The sequence below is a fragment of the Lineus longissimus genome, chromosome 9, assembly GCF_910592395.1.
Source record: "Lineus longissimus chromosome 9, tnLinLong1.2, whole genome shotgun sequence".
NCBI lineage: Eukaryota > Metazoa > Nemertea > Pilidiophora > Heteronemertea > Lineidae > Lineus > Lineus longissimus.
This window is the reverse complement of record NC_088316.1, coordinates 8,878,529-8,906,014: the sequence shown is the minus strand read 5'-3', so window position 1 is coordinate 8,906,014 and position 27,486 is coordinate 8,878,529. Positions and strand designations below refer to the sequence as shown.

General features: G+C 41.9%; 1 protein-coding gene across 5 annotated transcripts in view; it reads right to left on the bottom strand.

The window, feature by feature from the left end:
- Nucleotides 1-27,486, bottom strand: part of LOC135493846 (centriole and centriolar satellite protein OFD1-like) — a 462,799-nt gene that overhangs the window by 50,058 nt on the left and 385,255 nt on the right. For all 5 annotated transcript variants that reach the window (XM_064781463.1, XM_064781462.1, XM_064781465.1 and 2 more), the window contains one exon: nucleotides 23,095-23,211. In XM_064781463.1, coding sequence (XP_064637533.1) covers nucleotides 23,095-23,211 — 117 coding nt within the window. The remainder of the gene's footprint in view (nucleotides 1-23,094; nucleotides 23,212-27,486) is intronic.

Sequence of the window (27,486 nt, the reverse complement as noted above, 5' to 3'; positions counted from 1 at the left end):
TTGCCACATCTACACATGCTGATCATTCTACATCCATCACATAAACCACAAACACCACGTGATTACGACCAATTCGTATCAGCAGAGATACCACCACCTTCAAACAAACCGCTTCATGATGTTGTCACTCAACACATGCTTCATGGACCATGCGGAGCAGCCAACCCAAACTCACCATGTATGGATCAAGGCATCTGCACGAAAAAGTACCCCAAGACTTTCTGTGAGGAAATACATCAAGCCCCTGATGGATACCCGTTATACCGACGACCAGACAATGGCCTTTTCATCCAGAAACATGGTGTCAAGATGGACAAACGTTGGGTGGTGCCGTACAACCCATATCTCTCAGCCAAGTTCCAAGCACACATAAACGTTGAGATATGTTCTACCGTAACCGCTGTGAAATACCTATACAAATATGTGTATAAAGGTTCCGACAGAATCATGGCAGCCATCCAAGATGATCCCGATTCCACGCAACCTGTCAATGAACTGCAACGCTTCCCAGAACAGTTCACGTGGAACAAAACGACAGACAAGTGGACACCACGAAAACGCTGTTCCGTGATAGGCAGATTATACAGCGCATCTCCTGCTGAAAGAGAACATTACTACCTTCGACTGCTCTTGCACCACACACCCGGCTGTACATCATTTCAAGACGTCAAGCGACTAGACAATGGAGAAGTGGCCAGTACATTCAAGACAGCAGCTGTACTCCGTGGATTCTTGCAAGATGACTCTGAGTGGCGTAAATGTTTGGAGGAAGCATCCGTCAGTGGATTCCCTGCACAAATACGGCAGCTCTTTGCAACGATACTCATCTTCTGTGATCCGACAGAACCACAAGAACTCTTCAAGACGTTTCGCCCCCACATGACAGATGATGTAGTCCATACAGCGAAATCTCTCAATTTACCAACGACAGACGAACAGCTGCAAAACCATGCCCTTTTCCACATACAACAGCTACTACACCAGCATGGAAAGGACCTTAGTGACTTCCCCAACATGCCAATACTGCCTGAACACTACACTGGACTGGAAACAGACCCAGACCTAGACTTCAATCCAACAATTGAAAAAGAAAAAGCAGACACCAATGCAGCCCGCCTTAATGCTGACCAAAAGGCCATCTATGAAGAAGTCATCCAAGCAGTCCTCAACCAACAGTCCAAAGTTCTTTTCATAGACGGACCTGGCGGAACTGGAAAGACCTTCCTCTACAACACAATAATCCACAAAGTTCGATCATTGAGTCTCACTACCATCGCCACAGCTTCCTCCGGCATCGAAGCAGAACTACTAGAGGGAGGACGAACTGCCCATTCACAGTTCAAAATTCCCATACCTATCCAAAGACACAGCACCTGCAACATTGGAAAGAACACCTCACGAGCATCATCAATAAGAAATACCACTCTGATTATATGGGATAAGGCCCCTATGATGCACAAATATGTCTTTGAATCAGTTCACCGTTCACTCTGCGACCTACTTGATGACAACGATCAGCCATTCGGAGGGAAAATTGTCCTACTCTAGGGAGATTTCCGCCAAATTCTACCGGTAATCCGCCAAGGCAATGAAGCTGACATAGTTGACAGCACCCTGAAACGTTCTTTTCTCTGGAACTCGATCACTATTCGTCACCTCACTCAAAACATGCGTGCTTGCCAGGCAACATCGCCCACCCTCCCATTCCAGGATTTCCTCCTCTCCATTGGTGATGGAAAACGACCAACAGAACCCGAAATCGACAAATGTGCCATACAGTTGCCTGACAACATCTGCATCCAAGACCCAGAACAACAAGGCCTGCAAAAACTCATTTCAGCTGTTTTCCCAGACACCACCAACATCAACTACCATCGAGCCATCCTCTGTGCCAGGAACAACAACGTCGATAAAATCAATGACCATATCATACAGACCATGCAACACCATGGACCAGCAGTGACATACTTCAGCGCAGACAGCGTCTTACGATGCTCAGACATATATGTATCCAACTGAATTCCTCAACACCTTGAATCTGTCTGGACTTCCTCCACACAAACTCACACTCCGCCCTTCTACACCTGTCATCCTAATCAGAAATCTCAACCAAAAAAATGGTTTACTGAATGGAACAAGACTATCTGTCATCAGCCTAGGAGAAAGACTCATTGAATGTAAAATTATGACTGGGAAAAATACCAACAAAGACGTATTCATTCCCAGGATCACAATGACACCATCGGATACACCACTTCCATTCCAACTTCGTCGCAGACAATTTCCTCTACGTGCAGCATACGCTATGACCATCGATAAGAGTCAAGGCCAAACGCTAGATTACGTAGGAATAGACTTAACCGAACCAGTTTTCACACATGGACAACTTTACGTCGCCCGCTCTAGAGCCAAATCTTCGGACACCATTAAAGTCCTCACCTTCACCACAGTCAACAACAAACCTTACACCAGGAATGTGGTCTACGACCTATAAAGCCACAACCAGATTAGCAATTTTTAATGGAATTTTAATTCCATCCAGACCTCAGAACACACCTGTGAATAGTGTGGTCAACTCAACAACTTTTCTTATTCAAGTAATTTGATACTTTCCACCAGTGTTGTTGTCTGAGCTGCCTGTTTTATTTTCAAGCAACATGTTGTCACTCCAGGTGGTCACTATTTGTAATGTGGATGGTGCAGCACCACTTTCTGACCAGTGTTTTCAACAGCATTGAGGGGAAAACAAGCATTTCTACATTCTGGGTGGGTTGTAATGTAAAAACTTGACCTAGGTCTATATTGTAAATTAATTTGGGGGGGGGGGGGTATTTTTGTACAAGTTGGAAATTTTTATGGCGATTGCATTTTAGGTTTGGTGTATAAAACAGGCACTCGAATTGTGAAATATGCTGTAACCCAACCTTTAGCACCCTCCTTGCTAAAGAGAGGCCAGTAAACGAGTAATTTTGATCTGGACTCTCTTTCCCACTGAATCTTTAGGAAGTGTTGTGGAGAATTCATGTTTAGTCTGGACGACACAGCAAGTTTAGTTCTCCAAGTAGCTCCACCCGACATCTGGTGTTATCATATCTTGCTGAAGATAATTGCTAGTGTGGTTGTGGCTTAAGCCATACCACGGGTAACTTTACCAGTTATCAATAAAGTTCCTTCCATGTTTATGTTGAAAGAATTCTCTAGCTGTTTATTCTTGGACAATCAGGTAGCCATAGATATGCTACAGTAACCTCGGACAATGATGTTTCATTCTGTACACAGGAGCATGAACAATGCTTCAGAACAAGCCCTCCATAGCAGGTTCAAAGAGATTTGAAGTGGGTCTGCTGGAAGCGGCGACATCTGGTGTTTTAACAAGAGGCCTAAGGGCCTGGCGCTCAGCTGGATGACCTAATTACACAGGACTGAGGGTGTAAAGTAGTAAATATCGGCTTTATACTACTGTTTGAAGGTCAAGAGAACACGTTATACCACTAAAATTTCCAATGCAGAGCTGCCAGCTGGATGAAATATGATTGAACTAATCATCCATGGTATGTAAATATTACAGGAGGCAACGGAAGATATCCCTAGTTCAGTATGTTGTATCGGTAGCTTTACAGACAAGAAGTGTCAGAGAGGATGTGACTGCTCCATGGACAACTGTAGTATGTCCAGGCTGGGTTGTACAGCACAAGGATACAAAATGCTGTCTGTAATTGAGAGGTATCCTGATTTAACAGAGGTCAAAATAAATAGAAATGACAAGTTTGGGACTAACACCACTGTCTTTTTTTTAAAAATAAGGTAGAGATTACAGGAGTCAACAAAATTAATTTTATTGAGAGAAATTGACCTGTCCTGCAGGTGATTGGAATTTACAATACAAAGGGTCGTTTTTCATGACATTGTACTCTACTGCGTATCCCTAGAGAGTCGATCGGGAACCAATCTATTTTTTACCAGCATTGTGCTCTACTGTATATCCCTAGTGAGTCGATCGGGAACCAATCTATCCTTGGCGCAGACAGGTTCAAATTGGCTATATCTTGAATAGATTGAATTGCGATGAAAATCTAATGCAATAAAGGAGCAATATCGAAGAGACAAATTAATCAAACCAATTGTCCACAGACTCGGACCCTGCAATGGCGTGATGTATGTGTACCGTGAAGCCCTTAAAAGGTAGGCTTCACGGTGTTCATAGGGTTAACTCAACTCGTTTGAAGTATACCGAACGCGCCTTATCAAGCTGTTCGCCATTGTTCTTAGCCTTGATTAATATTATTACACATTACAAGCAGTGAGTCCAGGTGTCCGAGTCACGCGGTTCCAAGTCAGGGGATTGCGGCGACAGCAGTATTCGTCTTCCGTAATCCTGGACTCTGAGCTCGTGACTTGGCGTCTGGGTATTTAAGTACTTGGCACGTCAGCTCTCTCTCTCTTTCCGCTCTGTTGCCAACCACCTCTGAACTAGGACTTTGAGCGTGCTCTGCCGTTAAGGATTACAAACTGATTGTGATTGTAAGTGCGAATAAACTACATGTATTCTAATTAATACTCTTGTCTTCCGGCTTCCTCTTCTACCAGCAGTTAGTCTCTTTGCAAGTTCAGCCGGTCTACGGCAGCAGGGTTTCTGGATACCCCGTATCCAGGGACTTTGTGTACATATGCGTGCATATAAAAGTATATCAATTGGTCCGATAGAGATGATGAGGCAATGTCAATATGCCTCGTTCCTTGACAGCAATATGCCCCTTTTTATACGGAGAAGAAGGAGAACCCAGATAGGCCTTCACATGTCGGCTTCCGAATGGCTCGAACCAACTGTACTATCACTACTATAACTTTAAAATGCGTGCTCCTCCTACATGTAGCATTAGCAATATCTCGGGCAATGCACTTAGTCGACAGGCAAGCTAGAAGTTCAGCAGCGTGAGCAGCTCCTTGATAAGGCCATGTCAGGTTCAACGCGCCTCTTCAGATACATCAAGTATTGAAAGCTGTGGTGAGCACATAAAAAGACCATGGTCACCTTAATTTGAATATCCCTTCATAATCAAGGGCTAGCTCTGACTAAAACAGCACCCATAAACAATAGACCACCAATTTGACCCCGGCTCCTAACTGCGGGAAAACCCAAGTCCAGCAACCAACAGTACCAAAATACATTTTTGTTTACATTTGAACTGCACACATGCGTTTGTTTACAATTTCCCGCGAAATCTCGAAAATCAGGTGGCCTGCAATCGGGGATTGAAAATAACATTAACCTGGGTTCAGCAGGTCAGCAGGTATGCCGTCTGTTCCAATCATCCCCCTACAGCCAGCTGTTCAAAAGTAACGTTATTCACCCCACAGGGAGTGCAGGTAATTGATTATGCACCTGCAACTTAACAGCAATGGCTTGGCTTCCGTGAGTGGTAAGGAGAATTGACAGTGTCCGATTAAAAATCCCTCATTACTGCTCCGCTGAAGTAAATTTTTGAACAAAACCAAGACTTTGCATCAGAGTAAGGTGTCACCACCATTCATGCAAAATTTTAAGGCGATCCAACGCCTCTAAGTGCGACTTTATTCGTCCCCCTTCCAGTATTATTATATAGAAGATTTAGACCAGCGATGACGTCATTTCTGGTGAATCCCTGTGTTGTCCAATGAGCGCTTTTTAAAGTGTGCCATTGGGCATGCATTAGCATGCAATGTATTTTATCAGCGCTGCCAATTGCCGAACAGAATGCCATAGCTCCGTCAATTTTTATGGGAGTAACATTATTGTGTTGCTTGGAATGTCTACTTTTTACTCATCTAAGAATCGTAGTACTAAAAACTAATATGCAAACGAAATCATGCCGATTCACTGCACATACTGTAGGAATTCTCCACTTCAAAATATATCGCGAACAGAGCGTGCACTTCCGATATCGTTTTCACAGAATTGTGGCCAAATTTTCAAGAACTAATTTCTGAAAGTATTCCCTTAAGACCTTATGACTACCCACTGAAAGGAACTAGTGATAATATCGCCTACTCGACTACTTTTTAGCAGAAAATTGGTAACTTGTTGCAAAATCAATCTTCCATCTTTAGACTGGTCACACAGTGGGTAGCCTATGCTGAAATATAGCCTGGTTCCTTGGCCAATTCAATGCGCAGAATACAACTGCGCAACTATACGTCATAACCCGGGCTTTTGAATGGTAAAAAAATCAGTCAAATGTGCCTGTAGCGCCAACTGGCGGTGAAAACTAAACTAATTCCATTACAAGTGAAAATGAAAAATTATTAAAAAATATTCGGCCAGATTTGAAAACAATATTTCCTCTGTGGACCGAGGTACGTATAAAGGAAAGAAGTTTAAACTTCCCGATGACCTCCTTCGCTGAATGTAGGTCGGATCGCGCTGATTTTTGGTTTCTGAGTTCCCCTTGGGCTACTCCTAATTTAGCAGCGTCAACTAAGTGCCCAGGTCTTACGGTTACAAAATGCCCAAAAGTGACACGGATGGAAGGAAGGACAGACACCATTCCCTTGTAATATTCCCCAGTAATATTGCCAGCTTTGCTGACTTTGTCAGCTGAGCTAAAAAGCTAACATTGACTTGCCAGGTAACGGCATGTTACGTCATAGTTTGTCAATGCCAATATTGTTATTTAAGACTGAGGCTTAAACATCGTAAAATGGTATAAGGTAAAGCCCCCAAAGTTTCAATAGGTCTTTAGACTATAAAAGTGGGCCACAAGACCTACATGAGTGTAGGTCTTTGGCCAATTGTCTATACACATGAATAGACATATGGATATACCCCTCCATGATCGACATAAGCACTTCCCTCAATAGTAAGAAAAAGGTCCAGTTCAAAAGGGCTACATCAACCCAGTTGGCAAGATGACACTAACTGCATTGGAGTACACACCTGCCCAAATAGACAGGCATCTCAAGCCAAGACTGATGAATGCACTTTGTGGAACAGATGGGTGTGCTAACCCTGATCCACAGAAGCGGAGTGGTAGGGACACGACTGCTGTATTGTGGGGACCACTTTTTTCACACTTTGTTAGTCACAAAATGTCCAATTGTGTCAACGGATAGATCGGGGATAAATGGACGGAAGGAAGGAAGGACCGACAACACTTAAACCCCTACATGTATAACTGCTTGCGCTCACTATCATGATAGATCAATGAATATGGTAGTAAGAATAAGATGTACCCTTGATATCAGATTGGTGGCAATTGGGCAGGTAGAATGCACCATTTGCTCACTGTGACTTTGAAAAGTAGGTCAAATAAAACGGTATCGCAAGTGGTGTTTCATTGCTTGGATCCGGAGTACCTACCATAAAAATATTATTGAAAACTAGTCACTAACTAGAATTGTCAGTTGAGTCTTGCCAGACCCTGGAGTCTCCGGCTTTGAGGGGGGGAGATCAGTGCCATTATTAGGAGCGCGAGAAATTTGCATGAAACTTGGAAGATAGCGAAGAAGAATGACCAAAAGGATGTGAATGCCATTAATGAAACACACGCGGTATCCTCGTGCCGTTCAATTCTTTACATGTATCGGTCAGTGTATTTTCATACCCATCTTCCACTGGGGACGATGTTGATCGAGGAATTCCCTGGGTATCAACACCCTGCCATCTGACGGTGGCCCGCAACACCAGGCTATGATTTTCAACTATGATTTTTGGCGAAACAACTGATCAAATAGCGGTATCAAAATAAGGGCTGATCGAATTTCAATCCTAGGCGCAGAAATATTACAATACGAGACAATCGGAAGCAAGGGAAAGAACACTTTCAGAATAATTTCCTTTATTGGTATTGCTGTAAGTGGCGAGTTCCGTGAGGTTTGTTCTATGCCGTTTCACATGCATGCCTCTGTGTATTTTCATACGGGACATCACCCTGGAACCCAGACTGTATGTTCAGTTTGCGGACAAGGTTGAATCTGGCTACCATTTGCAGTGCATTCCATTATGTACGTGCATATGCCACGTACACCTGGGACGAGAGTGTGCCGGAATAATTTTTTGGGAAGAAGAATCCCTACTAATATAGAAGTCTCCAGCTCAAAGCTGGTGACTAAAAATGGGGAATTGCACTTTTTTAAATTTTCAGGTTGTCCCCCTGGTGGTCAAGTCAAGAATCATTTTGGACCAAAACAGTTATATGGCATGGCTTTACCCGCCGGCCATGGAAGAATTCCTTTGTGGCGCATTGTTTCCAACTTCTAGCCTGGGCGCAGTCATACCTTGGCTGCGGTCATAACTTGAATGGGTGACCGGTGCGTATAATGCAACGGCAAACTTATGCTAATTGACTTCTGTGACTTTTAAGAAACATGCTATTGTATATTGGTCAAATCAAAATCAGCATGTATCCTAGCTTAGAAAACCTACCTTAATGAAATGGCCAAGGGCCATTGTGCTCACCGTTAAGATATTTGGTGGTTAAGAAACGTGCTACATGTATAGTATATAGGTCAAACCAGTCGGTACGAAATGTGATGTATCGCTTCTTTGAGTAACTACCATACAAATATCATTGAAAACAAGTAACTAATAAGCGAGAAATTGCACTTTTTCTCTTTTTTAGTTTTGGCCTCCAGGTGGCCAAGTCCAGAATCAGATCGGATAGAAATTCAGTGCCTGAGGTGACATGATATAGCTTTTGTGGTTAAGAAACGTGCCATAGTTACTCTGAAACGGCCAATTTACACCATTTGACCTATGTGACCTTGAAAATTTGGACATATCAAAAACCCGTATGATATGTGATGTATCCTTGCTAGGAGAACCTACATCAAAATTTTATCGAAAAAGGAGTCACTCATAAGACAGATATAAAATAAGTCACTAATAGCGAGATATTGCACATTTTACGTTTTCAGTTTTGGCCCCCTTGTGGCCAAGTCGAGAATCATATTTCAAATGTTAGCTTTAGTGGTTAAGAAACATACATTTGTTCCACTCTAGTGGCCAATTTTAGCCATTTGACCACTTTGACCTTGAAAGGTAGGTCAAATCAAAAACTCATAAGACATGTGATGTATACTTGCTTGGGAGTACCTACCATGGGAAGATCAGTAGCGTAGTGGTAAGAGCACCGGGCTCATAATCAGGAGGTCGTGGGTTTGATTTTCGGGTCACCACTGTTTAGTCTTTGTGTCCTTGAGCAAGGCACTTTACCCTACTTCTCTCCACCCAGGAGTAAATGGTTACCTAGCTGGCAGAGATGCCAAACTGTGAATGTTTGGTCTGAGATCTGTATAGCTGCAGCTCGGACATGTGATACTCTCAGAGAGAAGAGCTAGAATCATGAATGTACAGGCCAATAGCTAGGGGTAATGATGTGAAGAGCTTTGAGTGACTGAAACCAGTTGGATCTAGCGCTATATAAGTCTTATGATTATTCATTATTACCATCAAATATTATGGAAAACAATTCACTTATAAGCAAGATATTGCACTTTCAGTTTTGGTCCCCTGGTGGCCAAGAGGAGATTGAGATCAAACCGAAATTCAGCGTCAGAGGTTACCTGACAGAGGGAATAATGTGTACAAAGTTTCAAGTCTGCAATAGTTACACTCAAATGGCTAATTCATTCCATTTGACCTCTGTGACCATTAAAATTAGGTCAAATCAAAAACCTATATGACATATGATGTATCTTTACTAGGAGAATCCTACCATCAAATTTTATTGAAACAATTATCTTGTAAGAAAGATATCACACTTTTAAGGTTTTCATTTTTGGCCCCCCTGGTGGCCAAGTAAAGAATCATATTGGACCAAAATTGGTCAGTGTCAGATATCAAAGGTCATGTGTACAAAATTTCAAGTTACTAACCGTAGCGGTTACGAAGCGTGCCACTGCTTTTGAAACAGGAAACAGACGCCGACGCAGATGCCAGACACTGCAGTATTGTATAGACTCCCATATGGTGAGCCAAACATTGGTTATGATTGAGCCCTCAGTAAGAGTGTCATAGCACATTTTGTGTTTTCAGTTTCAGCCACCTGGTGGCAAAATCAAACCGGACCAAACTTTGGTTTATACATTGGGTAACATATGTACCAAGTCTCAAGTCGTATGATAGAAAATTTATCAATGATCAAGAAGTTTCAGTGTTTTTTTATTTTAGCCACCAGGTGGCCAATCGAGGAATCAAAGCAGCCTAAAATTATATCAAAGAACTGCATTGGTAACAAGTCAGGGTTCCTGCACCCCCCAAGATTTAAAAATCCATGATATTCAATGATTTACCATGGTGAAATATTGGGCAATTCAAAGACTTTTTTCAATAAAAATCGCATGACTCCCAAAGAGATTTCATTGCATTTGCAATTCGCCAATACTATAGGCCATGAAAGAATTTTGTAACTTGGGTTTTCATGATTACTGTAGGATGAAAACCCAAGTTACAACACAACAAGCCTGACCAGAATTACCTCAAATCCAAGAGTTGATACAGCACTCCATAAAATGTCCTCTAAATTCCAAAACATCTCCAAAGTTTCCTCAGAAATTCTGATTATGTAACATATTTACAGCAAAGTCATATCTCTAGCACTCCATCAAATGTCTTCTCAATTCCAAAACAGCTCCAAAGTTTCCTCAGAAATTATGATTACCGGTATTTAACATATTTACAACAAAGTCATATCTCTAGTATATTTTTCCATTGTCTACTTCCCCACCGACTCTAACTGTTCTTCTAGTAACTTAATGGTAGCCACAACCTCTGATGCCTCTTGGCTCTTTTCCTTACTTTTAAATACTTTTATTAGATAAATGATTTTTCCATGACTTTCCAGACATGGAAAAAAGCTTTTTCAAAATCCATGATTTTCAAAGGTTTCTATGGTGCGCGGGAACCCTGCAAGTGTCAAGTCAATAGCTCCAGTATGAAACGTGCCACCATTGGCCAATTTACTCTATTTGACCCCTTGAAATTGACCTTTTGAAATGTATGTCAAACCAAAACCAGTGTCATATGTCATGTAATGTGATCATATGTACCTATGATAAAAATTTTGTAATTTTCGAGCCCTTAGTTAGGGACATAGTTGCAGAAATTTTTTTTTTTTGGTTTTACCCAACTAGTGACGAAATCAGGAATCAAACCAGACAGAACTTTGATCTCTCAGTTGTCTGACGGACGCCAAGCCAAAACCTCTCTGGAGGTTAGCTGAAACCGAATTTTCACGATGGCTACCTGGAGACCAGAATGTAGGCCAAAACACGAAAAATGAAATATAGCTCTCACCACACTAACTTTCCCTGCAATATTCCACACGAAGTTCAGTTGTTTAACAACAATCTACGTAGGCCATATATATGCAGTAAAAGTAGGCAAGACAGAAAAAAAATATCACTCATTCCAATGCAGCCCTGCTTACGCATAAGCAATTTGACCGCCATGTCTGCTGTTTGAACTTGTTGATTCATTTATCTCAATAAAACTTTCTTTACTATAACCATGTATGGATTTAAGAAGAATGTTAAACTAGTTATTGGTTAGAAAGAAAAGAACATAGCAGGCTTTTTTGGAATTAAATTAGCTGCAATTCATTAACTGTTGAACTTATCGGATTGCTTCTGCCTGAATTATTTTATCACGAACCCGTACTGAATATTCCCTACAAACAAAATGTGTCAGTCGGGCGGTTTAAACATTCATTTTTTTGAATAGTAAAAAAAAGGCTGAGTGCCCATTAACGTGCTCAATTAACCCTTTGCAAGTTGCTTCCGAACATAGTCCATCTTGTATAGGACCCTTGGCGTGTCTTATGACTATTGCTGTAGAAAAAGCTGCTGGTAGGTTGAAATTGTTTTCACTGAGAAAGCAAATGGTCGAATGTGTCTCATGAATTCATGGTTACTTGAAATTTAGCTGCTCCAGTCGTTTAAATTAAAGCAACAGTGTGGAAGAGCCCTCCACCCTTAGGGATCACGTCTAAAGTCCGCACGCGAATATTCGCTGCGCGAATCGGGGCGAAAATTCGCCTGGTCGAATATCGCCACACTCATTCGCCTCCAAATCGCTTCCTGCTTCGGCGATTCTATTATGATCAGGCGAAAATTCAGACTAAATAAAAATCGAAGGCGAAAATAATAATCGCGCCTAATTCGCTCTCACCAACCATTGGAACGAAGCGAATATTAGAGGCCTATATGTGTTGTAGTATGCCTATTCCGACATCAGCTGATAGCAGACCGAACAAAAACACAAACTGGAATTCCCGGTCAACCTGACTGCAGTAATCATATACATCACATCTATCCACGAGGAGCTACACAAATTTGGCACAGAGGTTTGAGGTTCTTAGTATTATGGTATGTATTCCGAAGGATTGTGGCGGAATGTACCGAATCATACAGCTAATCATAGTTAGGCTTATGTTTCCGAGTCTCAGCCAACCAATCAAGATCGTTGTAGTATCCGGTTATCATAAACAGCGTCCACCAGCGCCCACCAGCGTTCACCAGGTTTAAAGTCGGGTATAAAGTCATCAAAATAAAATTTTGTGGCCAAAACGTAATACGTACACCATAAAAAATACATTTCCTAAAAATTTCATGCTTATTTCGTTTAAGACCATTAGATTTTACTTTGATGGCTTTAATGTATGTATGTGTTTAAACCTGGTGGACGCTGTTTAGTATGACCTGATTTGTTTAGGTGACTGCACTTTTCCGCCAATAAAACAAGACGAAAGTCGTTGCAAAATCGTTCCGAATATCGGACAAGCATGCAAGAGCCACCAATTTCGTAAAATCGCTCCATTATCGCCTGGAGCGATTTTTGGGGCAAAATCGAAAAATTGGCGCGATTGTGGGCGAATTTCGCATCTGACATTCCGGCGATTTCATATTATCGCCTCACATTCGCCGGTCGATTTTCGGACAGATTTCGCAGGCGAAATACTGAAGGGTGAATTTCGCCGGCGAATATCGCGTGCGGACTTTAGACGTGATCCCCAACCCTGCTCTACAGAATAGAATTCCATGTGATAATACTGCAAGTTGACTCTCAATACCTGATTGAGCCAATTATTGTCTCATGTTTCAAACATACCAGTGTGGGAGACAAATAAAAAATATGGCCATGGTCACATATGTGACCCACCACGACAAAATGAGTCGCGTGTCGCACAGAAGATGAGCCTAAAATGACACCAGGACATAATAGAAGAAATTGATGCACTCAGGTGTCACAAAAGGCAGACAACAGTAAAATGAACAACCAGTCTGACTCAACCTGTCAAGCTCGGAGCAACATGCGACTTGTTCCGTCATTGCGGGTCACATATGGTGAACCAGAGAACGGTCTTTGTTGGACTCAACATTTGTCCAATCAACGATATTAGAATATTCCGATTCTTGACATGGCCTGGTGGCCATGTCAAGAATCAGATTGGACTGAAATTCAGTGTCAGAGTTCACCAAATCTTGGGCCCTGTATACAAAGTTTAAAGTTCATAGCTCTAGGGGTTAAGAAACGTGCCACTGTTTTTTTTTATACAGGATACAGATGACGATGATGATGGACACAGCGGTATTGTATAGACTCCCCTACGGTGAGCCAAAAATAGCCCTGTAAAACAGTTGGTATACACTTATCCAGAAAGAGCTTAACTTCACATTCCTTAAAAAATACTTTCCAAGTAGATGATCTGAATGGATTAACTCAATGGAATCAAAAACAAATCTTACACATAAATTATGCTTGCTATGAGATAAGGAATCCCTCATTTGCAGGTGATTTTTCAAGGTGTAAATTTAACATCGTCTAGTGGAAGTCCTTTCTATTAAATCTGGCCATTGATATTCACTAGCAAATTACCCGTGAAGCAGACAAGGTGAAATGGGATATACCTTGAATTGCATGGGCATAATGATTGAATGGCATTAAATATCTAATGCAGTCTTATTGAAGAGATAGCTTAAACACGAAATGAACAGTACATGTCGAAGACGCACTGCCATAGGTACGACCAATTAAACATTTATATGCAAGCAACAGCACGGATCGAGTGTCTGGTGTGCATAGGTCCAGCACATGATTGTAAAAGGGATGTGTAACTCATGACAAATTTCGGCACCCCATAATTTGACCCAGCCACATTAGAGTAACAATCCTGATGATTCCGGTGTAGCTATCTTAAACGTCTGCTGGAGAAAGTGGCCTTCCATATCATTGGTGATAGATTAAAGTATTATTCAATAGAAACTGTGGACATTCAACACTGACAAAGATTTAAGGTGCATAATCCCATATTTAAGACAGACCTTCATTGAATAAATCAACGGTAAGCTATGGCTAACCTTGACTAACAGAATAAAATAGAATTCAAATGAACGGCGAACGCGACTTGACGCCACTTGCCGCAACTAAACGCAAAATATCTAACATGTTTGATTTTTGACGCATGTCGCCGCCCTTGAACGCAAGAAGAAGCCAGGTGTGCTACGGATGGCCGCCTGAATTGGCGTCAGTGGCGAGGCTTTGGCCAATCAGCTTGTTTGATGTCACATGATTTCAAAATGGCAACCTAGTGTGCTGCAGGCTTTAGTAAAGAATAATCTGTGATGAAAGTCCGGGGCAAAGGGCCCCCTTAGAGTTACCAACCTTTAGGCTGGTACTCTAAGTTTATATATGAACGACAGGGAAATGATGTCCAGCAACATGAGGAGCTTTTAGCCCATGTCCTGAGTGCCTCTGCAGATACCTGAAATATTGGCAGCTGCGATAAAGCATTTTTAAGACAGACCAGGTCACCTTCATTGAATAAATAAAGGGCGAGCTACGGCTAACCTTGGCTAACACAGCACTCTACATATTCTGTTAATCTAGGCATAATAACTGTCTATTTAGGGGTTACACTTTGAAATACATTCCGAACTGAAATAGCACACTATAAATAACTAATCCCTACTGTGGTTTGTATACATGATTACTATCATGTGTATTCTGTACCTGGAAGCACGGATGTATAGCACTTGGATAATGTCACCCGAATACCCAGCAATGCTGGTAGAGCCATCTGGCAACTCGATTAGCAGTTAAAGCTCCTCAGTCAGAGACAAGACCACAATTGATTTTTTAAGCCTTTAGCAGTTAAATTGTCAATGTTTGACCGCGACGCATCAAAGAACGCGTGGTGTTGTGAATCTGAAATTTAGATTATGTTATTCCGGACAGTCGGGCAAGTAAATGGTGAAAAATAAAATGGTGATTGACCACGGAAATTTTTGGATAATCGACAAATTAGACAGACTTTGATATTTCCACTCTTTTCAGCCAACTGGCAGAAAAAACTCAAAACACGCCCCCTATTACCCAATTAGCAAAATTCGAAATTAATTTTTTCATCAAATAATTTCTTTATATCTGTAGACTTGCCACAACAAATATTTTTTCAATACCTCTCCAAATATGTACTTGAGAGTTAAAAACATGCACTCGTCTAATTGATAGGCCTCGACCCTCCAACCTATGAATATTCATTAGTGGTCTTGTCTCGTCAGCGTGCCCTCCTGAGAGTGGACATTTCCCTAAAATATCCTAAAACCACCGAGATATTCCACTTATGACACCCTCAAGGACACTCTTAGATATGATCCACACGTACTAAGCCAAAGGTTGCAAACATTCAATGCACTGCCGAGGCCTCATTTTGAAACCCAATTCACATCCTTTTTTGCGGCCACAACGTGCATTCTAGTAAAGACCCATATCATTGTAATTAGCACGAGCGTTTATTAATCCATGTTCAAGTGATGGCTCACCGAGTGCCTTGACCTCGGTGGCCTAATTCATCTAGGGTATTTAAAAACTATGTATTATAAAACACTGGACTGGACTGGGAAAGTCTGGACTGACTGTAATCGCTCTCCACACCGCTGTCAACATTATGATATCCGAGTGGGAATAGGGAGCTGATAACATGTGCTAATATTGGTAGTTGGGGAGTGGGACCTTGGGTAAGGCACTTGGCAGATGAGTCACGAAGGTAGAGGTGTGGGTCCTTGAGCAAGACACTTGGCATGCAGAAGGGTCACTAACTGTGAGGTGTGGGTCCTTTGAAAAGACATTGGCAGATTGTTTAACAAGAGGCCCAAGGGCCTGGCGCTCAGCTGAACTGGTGAACAGGAGGGAGGACTAGCGTGTTGATGCAGTCAAATGTTTGGGATGGTGTTAGTTGCACTGAAGAAAAGACAACAACAAAGAGTTGGTAAACAAAATAAACTTTATTGTTCAAGATTGACCTGCCCAGCAGGTGATTGGAATTTACTTTAAAAGTAAAAAAATTACACGGGAATCCCTGATCAAGATGGTGCTATGGAATAGAATAGATAATAATAGATAATCTTGGATTACCTTTTTATTGACTCGCCTTGAGTCAATAATCTCGGATTACCTTTTTATTGACTAGCTTCGAGTCAATAAAAAGCTAATCCGAGATTAAATTTGCCATGTTTAGGAAGAAGGTTTTGGTTTAAATTATGGTTGCTTGTGAAAGTAGTAGCTGGTTAGTTTTGGATAACCTTTTTTATGAGTTGCCTTAAATAAAACACAGACATGTAAAAAGCATGATATTTTGATACGTACAGATGAATGTTTACAATTACAGGCAGTGTTAACATAAATAGACTTATTGGATTAGTCAATATATTTTGAGAGGTTTATTGGATTGCACGGAGGCAATAGATCTTGGATTGCCTGGATGCAATCAACCTTTTTCCAATAGGTGCGACCCTGATGGGGAGGCAAATTCAATACTTCAACAGCCACTAAATTTAGCAAGGACAATGGGTATCAGCACCTAGTATCTGAAAATAGAAAAAAAATGATGAATGATTCATCATTCATCAGTCACTACTTTATATCTTGATACAAACAGCTGTACAATCACTACGCCTACATGTAGATAAATCTTTTTTTTCAAAAATTTTTAAAATAGATAACAAAGTAGACAGCAGACACCACTCCCTAGTTTACATTCTTGAACTTGTCTCCAGAATCACAACCTTGTCTCAACATGCACAACCTGTCTCAGAGTCACAACCTCATCTCTTTATGGACAACCCGTCTGTCCGTGTCACAAACTCGTCTTTACATGTCTTGGAGTCACAACCATGTCGATAAATGTCCAACACAGGCCCACTGGATGGATTTATAGTGGATACACTCTGCGCTCATCCAGGAAAATACATACTATTAGGCCTATGTCATTTATGGTACGCATAGGTTACTCGAAAGCGAAGACAAAATATAATCATTGAAATAAATCCAAGGGGAGACATACCCTGGTAGGCCTAGCTGTAGCACAGCATCAGAACAAATCAAATGTCTGTCAGTGAGTGTAGGCTACCGAATTCCTTACAAACTACCAACCATGCATCACACTGTGCATGATAATGAACCAGTGGCACTTGATTATTAAACGCATATTTGCATATTTAATGCAATCTAAACGTTTTTCGACCAGCATCACAGAAACATGACAGACTTACCTTGCACTTCAGAAGTGAAGATGGCGAAATACACCAGAACATAGAAATGCGACGAATCGATTTTAGAAATATAAATTATTTACGAAACTCTCAGACTAGGTTTAAAAACCTGCAAACAGAAACAAAATAATATAATTTCTGATCCTAGCATTGTGTCTTGCCCATAGGCCCCAATGGTAAGCCATTTTTTCATATTTTCCTATTTTCTGTTGTTTTATTGTTATTGACAGAAGCGACTCGTCATTGAAGAAGGGAATTCTGTTGACGTCATTAGCAGGAAATTCCTTCTAATCAGCGCTAATTTAGACAATAAAACAGCGATTTTAGATTAAAACGCCCAATTAGATAGCAATAACGTCTACCATTGTAGTGTTTACTACCAACAACACCTTTGCTTGCTTACATTAACAAGAGGCCCAAGGGCCTGGCGCTCAGCTGAGTTGTTGCTGCGTTGTTCGTATATATTACATTACTCATCAAACTCTACTAAACTAAGGACTCAAAGCCTAAGGATATTAGCTTCTGGATGTGTAACAGTGAATTACGGTAGACTGGCGCAATCTACTTCAAGCAAGCTCCACCCTTGCAATGTGTGCGCAAACAGATAACCTAACCTATATTGGACCATCAATTCTACACACAGCAACATGATTCATCCTCAGCTGTTACCATGATGATGATCCTTTTCGCAAATTGGTCGTCTTCCGTCTTTCTTCCATACTTTAGTGCCACCGGATATAGTCTGCCCTTGTGGAGGGAGCCTTTCAGCACAGGACACAAGAATCCATGCGAATTGAATCACATGGAGAGACTAGCCCAATCACCCGCTTTTGGCTGGGTAGAAATGGGTAAATCTCGCAGACTGGACCTTAAACTCTACTGCCGACGTGTGAGGCCGGTCTGACAGATGAGCAAGTAGGGTCCACCTAATGCAGAAGGCACCAGTTTCCCTAACTAAAAGGGTAACATTAACAAAATGCTCTACCCAACTCTATTATTGCCTAAAGGCCTGTGTACACTAGTAAAATATTAGCAACATTTTTACAACATTTCCAGTTGCAACAAATGTTGCAAAAATGTTGCATAGTGTGTACAGAGCAAAACGCGTCTTACAACATGTAAAATTGTTGCAAATTAAATGCAATGCAATTCTTTGTTGCATGTTGTAAAAATGTTGCAAACTCTTCAGCCAATCAGAAATAGGATTTGCGTCATGTGATCTACCTGAGGTCATGTGACTTGAACAAGAAGCAGGTATAGCAACTCTCAAGTGAGTGTCTTGCTTCGTAGGGTGATGAAACCTTTTCGAGAAGTTTCATCCATTCGCAGGAAGTTTTTGTATGACGGCTTGTCAGTCAGCCGCAACTCCTTTAACAGGCAGTGGTATGCCCCATGATCCACCCTCATTTTGATCCAGGGCCTGGTCCATATTCTCTTTGGTTATTTCGCCGCCTCTTCCGTCTCTCAACAACGACAGCTAAAATTGATGCAGAAGCACTCAAAACACATCTTCTCTCCTTGGAATGATCCATTTTCCCTCCAAAATACCTATTTCCCTTTGTTCCCACTAAAAAGTTTGCAACAATTTACCAACATGTTGTAAAAATGTTGCTAATTTGTTGCAATTTTGTTGCTAGTGTACACAGGGCCTTGAAGGGCTTGTTGCAAAATTGTTGTAACTAGAAATACACTCATGATACCCCCGCCGTGGGAGTATAGCAGTGGTCGTGGCTAGGGGAAAAGATGTTTTTGAGGCTAGAGGTGATTTTTTTCATGGGCGAGAGTTTTTGCAAGCAAATGTTGTGAATGAGTACAGAGAGTGGATTGATATTAGTATGACCAAAAATCTACAAGGCTCGCTTATGGATGCCGCTGGCGGGCATATTTGATGAATACGAACCATCGGCAACCAGGTACGAACCTTCCCTAGAAATATCGGATCAATCGGCGCACTGGTTCTCTTTTAAATGAGCGGAAACGAAAATCAAGATGGCTGCCCCTGGCGGCCATATTGGATAAGTGGCGACGACCGTTTTCAATACCAACCATCGGCAACCTGGTACGAACCTTCCCTAGAAATATCGGATCAATGGGCGCACTGGTTCTCTTTTAAATGAGCGGAAACGAAAATCAAGATGGCTGCCCCTGGCGGCCATATTGGATAAGTGGCGACGACCATTTTCAATACCAACCATCGGCAACCTGGTACGAACCTTCCCTAGAAATATATTGGATCAATGGGCGCACTGGTTCTCTTTTAAATGAGCGGAAACGAAAATCAAGATGGCTGCCCCTGGCGACCATATTGGATAAGTGGCGACGACCATTTTCAATACCAACCATCGGCAACCTGGTACGAACCTTCCCTAGAAATATCGGATCAATGGGCGCACTGGTTCTCTTTTAAATGAGCGGAAACGAAAATCAAGATGGCTGCCCCTGGCGGACATATTGGATAAGTGGCGACGACCATTTTCAATACCAACCATCGGCAACCTGGTACGAACCTTCCCTAGAAATATCGGATCAATGGGCGCACTGGTTCTCTTTTAAATGAGCGGAAACGAAAATCAAGATGGCTGCCCCTGGCGGCCATATTGGATAAGTGGCGACGACCATTTTCAATACCAACCATCGGCAACCTGGTACGAACCTTCCCTAGAAATATCGGATCAATGGGTTCTCTTTTAAATGAGCGGAAACGAAAATCAAGATGGCTGCCCCTGGCGGCCATATTGGATAAGTGGCGACGACCATTTTCAATACCAACCATCAGCAACCTGGTACGAACCTTCCCTAGAAATATGAGATGAATGGGTGGCCTGGTTCTCTTTTAAATAAGCGGAAATGAAAATGGGCGTCGCCACAAAAATCAAGATGGCAGCCCTTGAAGCCATATTGGATGCGTGACGAAATTGAATACCATACCATGCGACCTCCCACTCATGGTGAGTTTCCACAATAAAAAGATATTTGTTCTATGCAGTGGTTTTCATTCAATCACTCCGGACAGACGGACGGACGCACAGACGCACGCACAGCCCCACGCACAGACGAGTGCAAAACAGTATACCCCCACCAACTCGTTGGCGGGGGTATAAAAATGTTGGTAAAATGTTGGTAAAATGTTGGTAAAATGTTGCTAATATTTTACTAGTGTACACCCTGCTTAAGTCAAGTGAAACTCTTAACAAACCTTAGCAGAATGCCACCATTGAAATGTTGATAGCAAGTAAAAACTTTAAACAGATAGACTTGATTTTTTTAACCAACTGCCACATGCGGTTTTCTTTATTTAGTAAATTTTGAGGTAAGTATTACAGAATGAAATACTTGAATACTAGAATTGACTGGCTCTTCTGATGATTGCACTGGTGAACACCGAAGTCGATGGGATGTGCAAAGTCATAGCTCGATCATCTCTCTTGGTCATCTGTGATGTGGTCACCAAATATGTTCAAATGCAGCTGTAGTAGTGCAGATCATTCCTGCAAAACAGGATGAGGAGATAACATTTTAATTTTGATAGATAGCTAAGCTAGCCAAGTTTTATATCAAATACAAGGCCTACAACAACTGATAAGGCGCTAGGGCCAAATGATCAAGGAAGTTCATTGAGAATACATTGTGATAAGAGTGATGAATCGGCCCCGTTTGAAGCATTGTGCTATGTACAGTGTGTATGTGTCAGTGTGTATCAGCTATCGCATTTATTGTTTGTTGACATTTCAAATCGCCGGAGTCGATCCTCAATTACACTGTTTATGTACATTGGCAATCTTACCCGATGATATCAGAACGATGTTTATTATTGTCTTGTTTATTCACATTAGTTCTGCTATGTGACAAGAGTTATTTGTTGAGTAATCCATGATTTAAAGCCGGACTTTGACATCGTTTCTCAGACCAAGCTGCATTTCGCAGATCGTTTTTCAACGATCGTCGATGAACTATTTCAAATTAATCACATCCAATTAAACAATCCAAGCCTTCCCTAATGTCATCAACATGCAATAACACAAGCAGCCAAATATTATCGCCTATGAAATTGTGAATTTAATGAGAACTTACCTCTGAATTGACAGAACGCGATCTATTCCATAGCATGGTCTCCTTACGTCTGAACTGCGCAGACTCCGAGACGTGACGTTCGCTGCACGTGGGATAACTCGCGCGAAATTTAAAATGCTCTTCTTTGGGGTGCTCACTAAATTGCGCCAGTAACACCACCTGGTGAGAAATTCATGAACCACGCCTATTGATAATGAAAGAAAAAGCTTTGCTCTATAAGATTATATTTGATTCATGATCCCCAACTTAAAGAATTAGGAGAAATCAGCTGCTGGAAAAGTTTTTGGAAAATTTTGCTCGGTGCCACCTAGTGGCCAAACCGCTCATCCTGCCGGACCCACATTTGGTCTATTCAGGAGTCCTGAAGGGTCTCAACGCCTCAGAGGGAAAATCTATCTCCTATCCGCCATAGTTTTGAAACGTGCCTGTTTAACGGACAGACAGACAGACAGACAGACGGACATTCATTCTACCATTTACTCATATGAATAGCCCAGCTTGTCAGCTGAGCTAAAAAATCTGAGCCATATTGGGCGAAATCATCGTCTAAAACTTCGCGAATCGAGAGCTCATATGCCCAGACCGAGCATAAACCCTGAATGAGCATAGTAATAGTAGTTTCCCGCGAATTTTGAAAACCACTTGGCTTCTTGCCAATTACATAACATGTGATAACACCACTTAAACTTGGTCGAAATTTGAAATCCTTTGGTGATAATTATATGCAAATCTTTGTCTTTCAGGGGAAATAAGCTGTTGTTTGTCCAATGAATAATTCATGAGAAATTGCACTATTTCAACTTGACGCTCCGATTGCCGTAGTATGCTTATTTTTAGGCGCATTGCTCCAATTTTTTGTGTCAACGTACCCTTACTCCTGATGTACACATACGCCAATTTCAGGGCCTCTAGCTCCTCTCAATTCAAAATGTGCACCAGGTGTTTAACAGATGGACGGACGGATGGATGGATGGACAGACGGACGCCACTGAACAACTTATTTGACAAGCTCGGCTGACTGAGTCAGCTGAGCTAAAAAGGTAGTTGTGTGGTTCCTTGGGTAAGTCACTTTGCAAGCAGGGAGGGAGATTATGGCGCCATGATGACTTTGAGAATGGATGGGGTATTGGGAAATGAGCTAGGACAGGGCACCAGTTTATTGATTCCAGGCGTTGGAGAGTGATGTCAGTCCAGACTATGTCAGTCCAGACTTTCCCAGTCCAGTCCAGTGTTTTGTAATCCATAGTTTTCCAATACCTGTTTATCCAGGCCAAGGAGACAAGGTTTTCTCATTGTGTCTGTAAATAGTACCTGAGGACTGACCTAAATGTTGACCTGTAGAGTAGCTGTGTTCTAGGCTTATTGCCCAAAACTACCTTCAGCCAAGTTTCAGTTATCTAGCTCCAATGGTCACGAAACGTACTCCACAAACAAACGATGACAACGGACGCCCTTGTGACGTATAAGCTCCCCACAGGAGAGCTAAAAAGCTGTTACCTTGCTTCCATGTATCATCCAGGGACACAGCCATGAGTACGTGCTGGGACTTCCACACATCTTCTAACGTGGACAGCTGTCCATTCGAAGGTGGTGTTTCTGGAACGGACACACATTCTGAAATAATGCAGACAAGAGGGGAAATAAAAATTTCACCAAAACAAATATCAGACTTACTAAAAATTTAACTTACTATCGACTGAAAAGTCATGCGAGTCGGGCAAATTCCACTTTCACAACAATAAGCTGGGACTAAATGTTCGCATACAAGTTAGGTCCACCATTACTAACCCCATGACAATCATTAGCTGCGTGTTTGGCATAAACAGCAATAGTCCTTGTCACTGTTCTATTTCTCCGTCTCTATTTATTCTGTACCTTCTTTTCTTAAAAGGGGTTGACCAGTAAGTCAGTATACAGAAGAGTGATGAACATAATCAACTGCTTTACAAAGAAAACACATGAAACTGGAAAATAACATCATCAAGATGACAAATAAGTGTCTTCTTCTACTTCAGAGAGATAAACCTTTCAACTGTTCTGAGCGAGTTAAATTGCTATGAATCCGGGCAAAATTGCTTCTTTCATTTCAATATATGCAATTACTAATAATAATACATGTTACTATTTGTGAAATAAATATCCCTTCTTAAGTAATTGTGTTTTTTGTGAGCTCCGAATTGGTAAAAAACGAATGCTCTTATAATCTTTGGAAATCTTTGGCTAACTTTGGAGATGACGCAGGCTCAGGAACTCGGATATTGGGCGCGGGCGATTCCCATTCCGCCGCTGTTGGCTTTTATATGCACCCAGCAAAGATCTTTCCATATAGCACCAGAAAATCCCTTTCAGGGTCAAGAAATTGCCTGATGACGAAATATTAATGCCTCCTTTTGGATCTCCAAACATCAAACAAGAGATTGATATCTTACACATAACATTTGATTCAGTAATAAGTAAGATTTAGACAATGAATGAAATGGCCAGGGCCATTGTGCTCACCTCATGTGGAGGAAAGATGGATAAAGAGCATGGTATTGTGTCATGTAGTGTTAGGTTTGATGTAGGTCCAGGCAATTACAGTTTCCCCAAAATGGCCAATTTACAGTATATTCGACCTCTGTGACCTTGAAAAGTAGGTCAAATCAAAGAAGACCCGAGTGACACATTGAATGGTTGTTAGAATTAGATGTACCTATGATATAAAATTGGTGCCAATCGGGCAAGTCATTACTAGGAATAATGGCATTTTGAAGAATTTAGGATTTGGCCCCCTCCCTGGAGGCCAAACGGCAAATCAGATCGCACCAAACTTCGGTACCTGAGATCACCTGACCAAGGGGTACATGTGTACTTAATTTGTGATCAATAGTCATTGCAGTTAAGAAACGTGCCATAGTTACGGCCTGACGGCGAATTTACGCCATTTGACCTCTGTGACCTTGACAAGAAGGTCAAATTAAAAACCTGTGTGACATATACTGTATGGTGGTTAGATGTACCCATGATATCAAATTGGTGGCAATCGGGCAAGAAGTTAAGGAATAATCACATTTTTAAGGTTTTTGGATTTTGCCCCCTGGTGGTCAAGTGGTGAATCATATTGGACCAAACTTCGGTCCCTGAGATCACCTGACTAAGGGGTAAATGTGTACCAAATTTGGTATCAATAGTCATTGCAGTTTAGAAACGTGCCATCGTTACATCCTAACGGCCAATTTACACCATTTGACCTCTGTGACCTTGAAAATGAGGTCAAATCAAAAACCCGGAGGATATATGATGCACCTTTGCTAGAAGTACCTACCATATTTTTTTCAAAATTTCCCCACTACTATTAAGGGAGATATTGCATATTTTCACTTTTAACGTTTGGCCCCCTGGTGGCCAAACCATGAAACGAATCAGACCGAAACTTGGTCTCCAAGGTGTCATTACATAAGGGTACATGTGTACCAAGTTTCAACTCAATAGCTCTAACAGTTACGAAACGTGCCCTGCTAACGGACGACGGACGACGACGACGACGACGACGACGACGACGACGACGGACGACGGACGACGGACGCCACGGTATGGGATAAGCTCACCTCTGCTAAGAGGTGAGCTAAAAAGCATGATCACAAAAGAACGATAGACTGCTTTGTTTACTTTTTGGATAGGCACAATCCACAGTCATTTGAATGGCTCTCATTTTGCCAATTATCCCCTCAAATAGGCTGAATAAGGAACCAGTGCATTCAAAACCTTCCCTAGATTCGAATACAAGCATTTCAATTACAATATACAAAGGTTTCTGGCAGTACACTCCTGTTTAAGAACCTTCATAGAAATCTTTCGTTTGGGTGTGTATAATTAACAGCTCAGGAAGATCGTTGGCATATGGCAGTCGCCAGATACAAAGACTAGAGCCAAAGTGTTGTCAGATGCAACACAGCCATCTTCTGGTTTTTGGTGAATACCTTCATAATCATCAGACTAGGCGACATAATTTGCAGGGAAAAATATTCGAGAATATATGAAACTGCTTGCATTATAACCAGCTGGAAGAGTAATCATAAATTAATTCCTGATGGCTCCGGTTATGGTAATTAACCGACAATCCTCCAGCTGGAGGTCAAACTACATTGTGGGTGAAGAAAAATTTTACACTTACAAAATGGTTAATATTTTTTATTCTTTATGCATTTACCCTCAAACTCACATATGTACTTGAAGAGCGAGCTCTCTTGATTAATTTGATACCAGCAGACCCAACAATGTTTGCAGAACTGCAGTCCAAACTTTGAGGATCCAGTCACGTTGGTGTATTCTGTCTTCCGAGCAGGTGCGTCATCGAACAGATAGAAGAGGCTTGTGAAAACAGACTGCAAATCTTAGAACAGCACGTTTTTGTCCATTGCATTCTTCAATGCACCATGAATTTGATGTAATCCACATAATCCACAGCTTCTTATCATAACTCTGTTGCATGTGAGAAACCATTCTACGATGAAATTTGAGATTTACATTTGGCCCATCCATGGCTATCTGTATCAACTTACTCAGTTGAAGGGACTCAGCACATTTGAGGAAAGATTGAACCAAGTGATCTGCATTCCCCTTCCCCAGAAATTCAGAACCTGAGTACCTACTTGACACAGAGTCATACTGTCAGTACTGTACATGCATGTCAAGTTGCTTCTTCTGATTTTCGAAATTCAGGCTCTCGTCGAAGTGCAGAACAAAAGGTTAAGTGTGATTATCATCACGTGTAAGAAGGTCCTTGAATTAGGGCCCGAGACCCCACCTTGCCAGGCGCGCGCATTTACTTTCTCCACAACCAAACTGTTGAGCCAGAACACTATCTGGAAACAAAGCCTTGAAGAGGTCAGCACTCCCTTCACAGGATTTGTAAGATGAATGAGTAGACACCACATGAAGAGACCAAAGGACTTTCGAACTAAGTGTGCCCGATCGGGTAAGGAACCTGTCCATAGTAGGCCTCCTGCCCTGATGTACTTGGAGTTGAACCCATGGGCGCAGCACTTTCTGCCCCTCCTGGCGTGGTGCCTCTTGCATCTGTAGTCGTAGGCACATCACTAACAGTACTAGTACTCGGGGTGGCGCCAGATGTACCCCATGAGGTCAGCAGTGTTGATTTCTTCCTTATATAAACGAACTTCTGAGGCTACTAACCATTCATGTGAGACTTCAAGGCTGCTTCCCCCATGTTGCTCACGTCGAAAGGCTTGGCACACAGAACACAACTGGCCTTGTTGCAGTTTTCCTTTACGGCCGCAGCCATTCCTTGAAGGCTGGCATGTGTAGCCATTGCTCACAAGATGCACAGCAGCCTTGCATCTCTTAGTCCTCTCCAGCAAGTAACATTAAACAAATCTGGCCCTCAGCAGTCAGACATGACAAGGGAAGGAAGCAGCAGCTCATACTGACACATGCTCACCATGCACACGTGCCCGCCATCCATGTCATCTCCACAGCGAATCCGCGCGCCAAATATTGATCCGGGTATCAGTGGAGCAGGATTAGTTTTGTTCGCCATGTCGCCGCTAATTAATGCGTCAGTGATGGCATGGTTCCGGAGCACATGGCTGTCCGTTCCCGTGTCTTTGCAGAAGTCTGGGCTGAAGTGTCGGGTGATTAAAGTACCAACACACAGTTTGAAAATCATGATCATTTTTATTTTTAACGACACCAATACAAATTTCCATGAATTTCCAGACATTTTGACATAATTTGTCTTTTTCATGACCATTCCAGGCCTTGAAAAAAACCACGTAATTCCATGACTTTTCAAGGTTTTCCAGGAGCGTACGAACCCTGTGTTGAATGGTCCATGTCAGGGATTATGACACTGGGTATACGGAAATTCTCAAGAGGAAAGGACGGTGG